Genomic DNA, 8,571 nt, shown 5'->3' with positions numbered 1-8,571 from the left:
CACCCAGTCTGCAAATCCACCCATGGACAGGGAGACTTGGACTTCCTGGGAAATCGTTCTGGGTGCGATGGGCCCCGACAGGGCCACCCCAGAGGCTGCAGGGCTGGGCCTTTGTGCATTAGGATTAATTGGAATAAATCAGAAGCAAGTGAGAGTTATCAATACAGGAATAGGAATTCAGATTCCTCCGGGACACTTTGGTTTGATAACTGCTTGCTGGAGCTTGGCCCTGCAAAGCGTTCATGTCATGGGAGGAGAAATTGATGCAGATTATCAAGGAGAAATCAAAGTAATTCTGTTAAACCATAGTGAACAAGACTGAATTATTCAACCCCATGACAGGCCAGCACAATTATTGATACTGCAGTTTTATAAACAATTGTGAAAAAAGGAGATCCACCTCAAATGACCACTGTTGGTGGAGATAAAGGGTTTGGATCCAGCAGTCCTAATAATGGAGCCCGAGTGTGGGTCCAGGGACCCAATGGCCCTCCCGAGGCAGCTGAAGGAACAGCTCCGGGGAAAGACAGCACTGTTTGAATCCTGCAACCTGGGCAGGAACGATGGGAATGTGTCCCTGCAGCCAAGTGTTCTGTGTGAGAACAAGGAGATGTTACAGGACCTTGTTTTACAGATCCTGCCAGACCAAATCTCCCTGTTTGCCCCAACGGCCCCTGTGGAAAATGCTCTGATCCACGGGGCTCCGTGTGAAGGCTGATGTGACACTGAGTGACTTCCACACAAATTCCAGCCAGGAGCCTGGGTGCCCCTCAGGGACTGGGACCCAGCACCTCTCCAGCCGAAGGGGAAAGGACCCCACCAAGCCCTGTTACCCCCCAACACCGCAGTAAAGCTGAACAGCAAAGGACCATGGGGACATTATTTTGGAATTTAAAAGCATCATCTCCGTGGACAATCAAATTATTTTTCCTAACCCAAATGAGACTGAGGAAAAATAGTGATGCCTCCCTTTAGGGTGCTTCAGCAACAACTGCAAGGAAGAGTTTCATGTTAAGAGAACATTTTCCACCCAAAGAGTGCCTTGGATTTCAGAAAGCCAAAGATTCTGGTTCACCCTGTGCCCCATGTGCGCTGCCTCGTCCTGTGGAGTTCACATTAACAAGCTTTAGCTTCAATTATTAGAAGAAGCAGCAAATGATACTGTTAAAATATCCAACAGCACATCCTGTGAGCTCCAACAAACATGAACAGGGGCTCTGCAGACCCGCATGGCCTTGGATTATCTGCCTGCTGGCCAAGGAGGAGCCTGGGCTATTCTAGGACAGGAATGCTGCACTGTTATCAGTGATGGGTTTGAAGTCCAACAGTCAGGAATCACCTCGATGGGAAGAGCAGTAGAAGAGTGGCAGAAAGAAGAAAATTCTTCTTGCAGGGATTGGCTTCATGGCTGCCGCAAAATGCATTTGTGGCAGTCACCGTAATCACTGCAGTGTGAGCACTTGGTGTGTTATGATTCCATGTCAGAGCTGTTGTGATACTTTGTGCTGGGAAATGGAGCACTGAGACCTGTCTAAAAAGAGACACAGTCTCAAGAAAAAAGGGGGATTTGATAAATAACAGAGAATAGCAACTAATGAGGCGTGTTTTAAAAGGAATGTGAATTGTAGCTCTGAGTGATGACCTTGAGCAGCACTTAATTGAAGAACAAGAGGCGATGCCTTTATGCCTAATAGCTAAATCTAAGACTCTGTTACTGAAAGAATTATTTAGAGTTGTAGTTCACCTCTAGATCAAAGGAGCGATTGAAGTTCCAAGGCCTGAACACCAGGCCCTGAATGAGGCCTGAACAACAGGCCCTGAGTGAAAGCTGACCTCTAGATGAACCTTCCAACCAAAGGTTATCTTTGTATCCCACTCATGAGCTAATTAACAAAGTACTATTAACAATATGACCTCTGTGCCTGTTCCTTGGTGAAATGTGGATTGACCTCTCTGTATTTAGAAACCGGACAAGGCCCCATCTGGCTTTGTTTGGGGCTGTAGGATCAAAGTCAACTCCTTTGGTCGCTCCTTGAGCTCTGGCCAGGCTTAGGAGGAAGCCAAGAGGAGGATGAAAGCAGATGTTCCCGCACTGGAAGTGCTGTCAGTTTGTTTCTCCAGCACTGTCAAAGCTGGGCGCTCTCCCAGCGGGGTTGGAGCCTCAGCTGTGGCTGGAGGCAGCTGCAGGAATTCCCAGTGTCCGGGAGTGGCTCTCCAGTCCTTGGCTGGGACAGCTTCCCCCAGCTGATGGGTGGCTCTGGGTGATGGTAAAGTCTGAGGGCAACTGGGGCTGGATCTTGGTTAATCACTGCAGGCAATCTTTGGCACTGATGATTGGGGGCATTGCTGAGCTGCTCCTGCTGTGATTCTTTGCACTTTTGCATTGTAATAAACGACACAGTTCCTTCAGTTGGTGTCTGTGTCTTTGGTGCTGACCCTGCTCACCGGCAAAATTGACACTGTGGCCCCATAGAACCAAACGTGCCTTGTGACCCTGCGGGGCCTCGTGTGACCCAGGGGCCATTGTGACACTGTGGGGCTCATGGAACCAAGGGGTCAGTGTGATGCTGTGGGGACTCGTATAACCAGGGGTCCATTGTTTTCCTCTCCCTGGAACTGCCCAGTCCAGCTCTCCCTGCCCCTGCAGAGCAGCAGAGTCAGGTCTGGCCCTGCAGCAGGAACTGGAGGTACTGCAGGTCAGGGACAGCGACTCTGTCTGGAATGCTCAGGAGATCCTCAGCTCGGGCAGCTCCTGCAGCCCCAGGGCCAGCCCCACTGGCTAGCACAGCAGCAGAGAGTTGGCCCTGGGGCTCCTCAGGCAGCTCCTGCTGGCCCAGGCACAGAGCAGCCTCTTGCCAGGGCTCCTGTGCACACACACGGGCTCCTGCTCTGCTCCTGGCCCATCCCAGCTCCCCACAGAGCCTTTCCCAGGGGAACACGTCTGTGCTGGTCTGAGCAGCCACTGCTGCAGCCCCTGCCCTGCTGCCCTGAGCCCTGAGCTGGGGGTGCTGCTCTGCAGAGCATGGGGGTTGTGCTGCCCGGGGCCATGGGCTGGCTCTGCTGGGCTCGGCTGCTGCAGCTGTGACACAGAGGCAGCTGCTGGTGCTCCCTGCACTGAGCCCTCCCACACAGGCTCTGCTGTGCCCATGGAGGGTGCTCAGGGGTGCCTGCCTTGTTCCAGGGCTGCCACATGGCCTTGGGGCTGCCCTGGATCCTCCTGGGGAAGCTCCCCGAGGGTCAGACGAGTCCCTGCCCAGACTCCTTTCCCTGTACCTGCTGTGTCCCCTGGGCTGCAGAGCTCTCATGGCTCACAGCAGACATTCAGCCCTTTATCTCTCCATGACCCCATCCTGGACAGGCCTGTGCCCAGTGAGCTCCACTCACTGCTGAGCCCTGGCACACACTGTCCCTGCAGCTCCCCTGTGTTCTCCTGGCAGTTCCCAAGGCCGTCCAGACAAACATTCCTCTGCCATCAGCCCTGGCACAAGCTGGAGAGCCCCAGGAGGGTTCAGCACTGACCATTCACCATCTGATGGGCACTGGCCATCAACACACAAAAGCTGACCCAGATCTGAGTCCCCTGAAGGCCGCCCTGGGACCCTGATCTCACCCCACTGAGCCCTGGGAGAACAAGCAAAACATTGAGACCCTTAGGTTTTGTTGCTGAGGCAACTACGAAATAAGACCTAATCCTTCCTGCCCTGCCTCCAGGAGGTGTCCTTTGCTGATGGAGCTGCTGTGGTGGAGCCCAGCTGTGTCTCAGCAGTGCCCGTGGCCTGTCCCTGCCTGTGGTCAAAGCACGGACACACAGCAGGACAGTGACCGAGCTGCCCGAGCACTCTGGCCCTGCGCCCACAGAAGGGCTGGGGAGGAGAGTGTGGAACAGCAGATGTGGAAAGAGTCATTGTCCCTGGTTGTGCTGCTGTGCTGGGACTCTTTTCCCCCTCTCCCCTATAACTTCATGCAGGTGTCAAGAGTTGGGATCCCAGATAACCAAGGCCCTGACAGGTAGTTTATTTTGTTTAAATATAGCAATAGCACAAATTTTACAGATTTTACAGAGTTCACAGAGTTTCTGAATCAAATTCAAGAGGCAGAGAGGGAATTAGATGAGGGATGAATAAAAACATTTCACTGAGCACAAAATTATGGCGAGAAGAAGCCATTGACCACCACCAAAGACCTGAGAAGGCAGACTGGGCCAGTCATGAGTTCCATTCTGAAAAATATGCAGCAGAAAACAGGCACTTCTTTGCTTCTGAAAAGTATCCAGTCATCAGTTTCCTCAGGGCCTCCTTGAGCTCCTGGTTCCTCAGGCTGTAGATGAGAGGGTTCAGGGCTGGAGGCACCACCGAGTACAGAACTGACAGGGCCACATCCAGGGATGGGGACGAGATGGAGGGGGGCTTCAGGTGGGCAAACATAACAGTGCTGAGGAGCAGAGAGAGCACGGCCAGGTGAGGGAGGCACGTGGAAAAGGCTTTGTGCCGGCCCTGCTCAGAGGGGATCCTCAGCACGGCCCTGAAGATCTGCACATAGGAGAAAACAATGAACACGAAACAGCCAAAGAGCAAACAGACACTGACAGCGATGAGCCCAAGTTCCCTGAGGTGGGATTTGGAGCAGGAGAGCTTGAGGATGTGTGGGATTTCACAGAAGAGCTGGCCCAGGGCATTGCCCTGGCACAGGGGCAGGGAAAACGTATTGGCCGTGTGCATGAGAGCGTAGAGAAAGGCACTGGCCCAGGCAGCTGCTGCCATGTGGGCACAAGCTCTGCTGCCCAGGAGGGTCCCGTAGTGCAGGGCTTTGCAGATGGACACGTAGCGGTCGTAGCACATGATGGTGAGGAGGAAATACTCTGCTGAAATGAAGAACAGAAAGAAAAACACCTGAGCAGCACATGCTGAGTAGGAGATGTGCCTGGTGCCCCAGAGGGAATTGTGCATGGCCTTGGGGACAGTGGTGCAGATGGAGCCCAGGTCAGTGAGGGCCAGGCTGAGCAGGAAGAAGAACATGGGGCTGTGCAGGTGCTGGCCGCAGGCTCCGGCGCTGATGATGAGGCCGTTGCCCAGGAGGGCAGCCAGGGAGATGCCCAGGAAGAGGCAGAAGTGCAGGAGCTGCAGCTGCCGTGTGCCTGCCAATGCCAGCAGGAGGAAGGGGCTGATGGAGCTGCTGTTGCACATTTGCTGTCTCTGGCCATGGGCACCTGTTCATGGAGAAAGGACGGTGACAAGTCAGGACAGGCTGCTTGGAGCCAAACCTGTGCCATTCCCTGCAGACTGTCCCGCTGGGACTCCCCCACCCTTGTTCCTGCTCTGGGAAAACCTTCACCCAGGGCCCTGCCTGAGCTCCCCTTGTGCTGTCTGAGTGTGCCAGGAGCAGCCAGGCCTGTGTGTGGGGGCTCTCAAGGAGCCATCCCTGCCCTGCTGCCCTGGGTTTGTGGCCGTGTGGCAGAGGGACAAGGCTGGATAGTCAGGATTTGTCAGTGGAACCACTCCTCATGCAGACAGGCTTGGTACCATCTGCACTCCCAGGTCTACAGGACAGGAATGGCAGGGAGGAGATGGAGGGAATTCTTTTCCTACCCACACATCATTCCTGGTTCTCTGAGGTCAGAAATCCCCAGCATTTCTGCTGCACTCCCAGTTTGCCACTGAGAGAGGTGAGAGGCAAAGGATTCCCTGTGGCTGAGGGCAAGTTGAGGGGCTGCATGGGCTTGTTCCCAAGTGCCCTGGGCTTGCCCCTTTGGCTGCAATCAGAGCACAGTCACACTCCCGGGTCACCCTGGAATAAACCAGACCCTGCCCAGAGCAGAGGGATCCCTGAATGTCTCACCCTCTCTATAGGTCTCTGGGCAAGGTGTCAGCACCCCCTTCTGCCAGAGACTCACGGTGCCCTTGGCAAACTCAGCAGCATTTCCTCAGCTGTGGCATCTCTGCACTTCCCCGGGGGACATTCAGGGCACTCCGAGAGGCTCTGGCACAGATTTGCACCCAGGAGGGCAGCTCAGAGCTTGGGAGGACACAGCGAGGATAGTCCTGGGTATGCCCATGATGGTATCTCAGGGAGAGAGGTTCAGCTCATTCCCCTTTCCCATGGACTGCTTTGCCCACAGCCCCACAGGGCACAGGGAAGCCCGGACACCCCATTGCCATGGACAGCCCTGCCTGGCAGGAATCCCAAGGTCAGTGCCTGACTCAGCTGCTGCAAACCCCAGAGCCTCCCTGAGAGCACCAGATAACAGTGACAATACATGGGGAGTGCAGAAACAAGAGAAGACGTGGTGCTGTGCCTGAGAGGGCCGGGCAGAGACTCAGAATGTTCTGTGACTCTGGGATTACAACTCCTGTTCTGCTTCTCTCATCCCCCAACCTTCCCACCCTGATCCAAGCAGGAAATCGAAACAGTCTCAGGAAAGCTCCTGATCTTTACAGCAATCCCAGGCTTACCTTCTTTGGGAAGTGTCCTCCGGCGCTGTGCCCAGGCTGGTTGGAGCTGGGAGCAGCCCTGCCCCAGGCAGCAGCTCTCAGCAGCAGCACCTGCCCTGCTCAGGGTCGCTCCTTCCCCCCACAGCTTCTCCCCCAGTGCTTGCAGCAGCTCCCTGGGCTGGCTGAGAGCTGCCCCTGGCAGGCAGCAGAGTCCCTGCCCCAGCTCAGCGCCCTGGGCTGCAGGACCCTGCTCTGCAGGACAGCCCTGGGCACCCCTGGCTGCAGCCCCGGCTGCTCAGCCCCGCAGCAGAGCCCGGCAACAGGAGCTGCCTTGTGCTGGGCCTCGGGTGCTGCAGCAGGGCAACCCAGCCCGGCCCTAGGGCCACATCCCCCAGACTGCAGCAACTCTGAGAGTGCTCCGGAAAGGTCCTAAAGCTGTGGGATGGGCCAGCTTCAGGAGATGCCTCCAGGAGCTGCAGCTTCTCTTCCCACAGCCAGACAATGACTGTTTCAAACGCTGTGAGGATTTCTGCTCTGAGGAGCCCTCAGTGAGCTCTGCTCTAGGCTCCCAGCCCCGGCTGAGTTTAAGCCCTGTGTGCCTCTGTGCTGTGCCCGGGCTGGCTGCAGGCAGTGCCCCAGCCCTGCTGGGCTGTGCCCAGGAGCTGCTCCTGGCCAGAGCTGTCTCTCTGCAGCGCTGCCGCTTGCCAGGAGCTGCCTCTGTGCCAGGAGCCTGGCCCAGCTCAGCAGCACACACACAGCACAAGGACTGGAATGACCCTCTCGGGCCTTGGTGCTGAGGCCCTGAACATCAGTCCCTGACAGGGACTGGCAGAAACCTCTCAAGAATTCCGGTCAGAATGAACTTCAAAGTTTCTGGAAGTTTTCATGGGTCCCAGTGAGGGACACGACTGAGAAAGTGTCCCCAGGCTCCAGTCAGAGCAGAGAACTGGAGGCAGGGATGACAGGGGGGACAAAGAGAAGCTAAGTCTTGGTGCCCTGGGGCACAGCAGCGTCTGGGCCACCAAGGGCTGGGAGGAGACACCTTGTCCTGAGGCCCTGGGGCCTCCTGGCACAGCCCCAGCAAGGCTGGGCACTGTCAGCCCCTTGTCCTGCCCTCAGCATCCCCCCACATCCCAGTGGCCTCAGGGATCTGCTGGAAGGAGTCCCTGGGGAGCCTTGGTCAGGAATGGCCCTGGGGGCTCCTGAATGCTCCCAGGGACTGCAGGGTTTTCAAAGGACTTTGGCTTTGGCTTTTGCCTGGGAGCCTCTGAGAGCTCTGTGCAATCCTGGCCCCCAATTATCTGCTCTAATGAGTCCCTGGAGATTCTTTGTCAGTAACAACACTCAGTGGGGCTCATCAATGCTTCAGGGTACTCAGGGTTAATTTAAGTACTTCTTTTTGACACTGAGTCTTTGAGAGGTTTGTACAATCATGGCCTCCAATTATCTCCAATTACTTTAATGAGTCCCTTGAGAGCTTTGCATTGACACTCAGTGGGGTTCATTAATGCTCTGAGATACTCAAGGGTTTTAAGGTACTTTGGATTTTCCTTCCCACACTGAGGCTCTGAGAGGTTTTTGGGCAACCCCAGCCTCCAATTCTCTCCTCCAAGGAGTCCATGAGGAGCCTGTCTTTGGGATGGACCTCAGAGGGACCCATCAATGCCTTGAGACACTTTGGGTGTTTCCTCTGCCTTTGACTCCTGGAAAGGTTTGTGCAATCTCCTCTCAGGCCCTGAGCTTCAAGGGCTCAGTCCCAAATGCACCACGGGGTTCATTAGGATCAAGCAAGTGCTGACAAACCCTGGCTCTGCCTTGATTTCCCTCTGGCCTGGTGCAGTTCATTAGGAAGGTTTCCTTCTCCAGTTACGGAGAAGTATTTCAAAGAGCTTCTAAGAAATACTCATTCCTATTTTAAGGGGTGTATTTTATTACTTTTCTCTTTAGAGAAGAGGTGATTGCAGCATTCTGTGACTGATATTGATCCAGGGTCTCTCCAAAGGAGGTCTGGCCTGGTCACAGAAGCTGTGCCTTGAGGTCTGACCCAGTGTGAACAACCCTGCTCCACATTCCCAAGCCCATCCTGTCTCTCCTCACTCACCTGGGACCTGCTTTGCTTGGAGAACTGGCTGCACTCAGGCAG

The 8,571-nt window shown here is 55.2% G+C and overlaps 1 protein-coding gene across 1 annotated transcript; it reads right to left on the bottom strand.

Moving 5' to 3' along the window:
• Nucleotides 1–3,990: 3,990 nt before the first annotated feature.
• Nucleotides 3,991–6,662, bottom strand: LOC121660371 (olfactory receptor 14J1-like). The gene is made up of 2 exons (XM_042019711.1): nucleotides 6,450–6,662; nucleotides 3,991–5,206 (listed from the first exon to the last, which is right to left on the bottom strand). Exon 2 carries the CDS (start codon nucleotides 5,181–5,183, stop codon nucleotides 4,206–4,208), a length of 978 nt encoding a protein of 325 aa, XP_041875645.1. The 5' UTR covers nucleotides 5,184–5,206; nucleotides 6,450–6,662; the 3' UTR covers nucleotides 3,991–4,205.
• Between the last annotated feature and the right edge of the window lie 1,909 nt (nucleotides 6,663–8,571).

Source organism: Corvus kubaryi, unplaced genomic scaffold, assembly GCF_017639235.1.
Source record: "Corvus kubaryi isolate FWS band 111438036 unplaced genomic scaffold, C.kubaryi_AGA036_p1.0 33863, whole genome shotgun sequence".
Taxonomy (NCBI): domain Eukaryota; kingdom Metazoa; phylum Chordata; class Aves; order Passeriformes; family Corvidae; genus Corvus; species Corvus kubaryi.
This window is presented reverse-complemented; position numbering and strand designations above follow the sequence as displayed.

Bases quoted from the DNA above. Each gene is read 5' to 3' on its own strand.
- LOC121660371 (XM_042019711.1), bottom strand. From the start codon at position 5,183: ATGTGCAACAGCAGCTCCATCAGCCCCTTCCTCCTGCTGGCATTGGCA.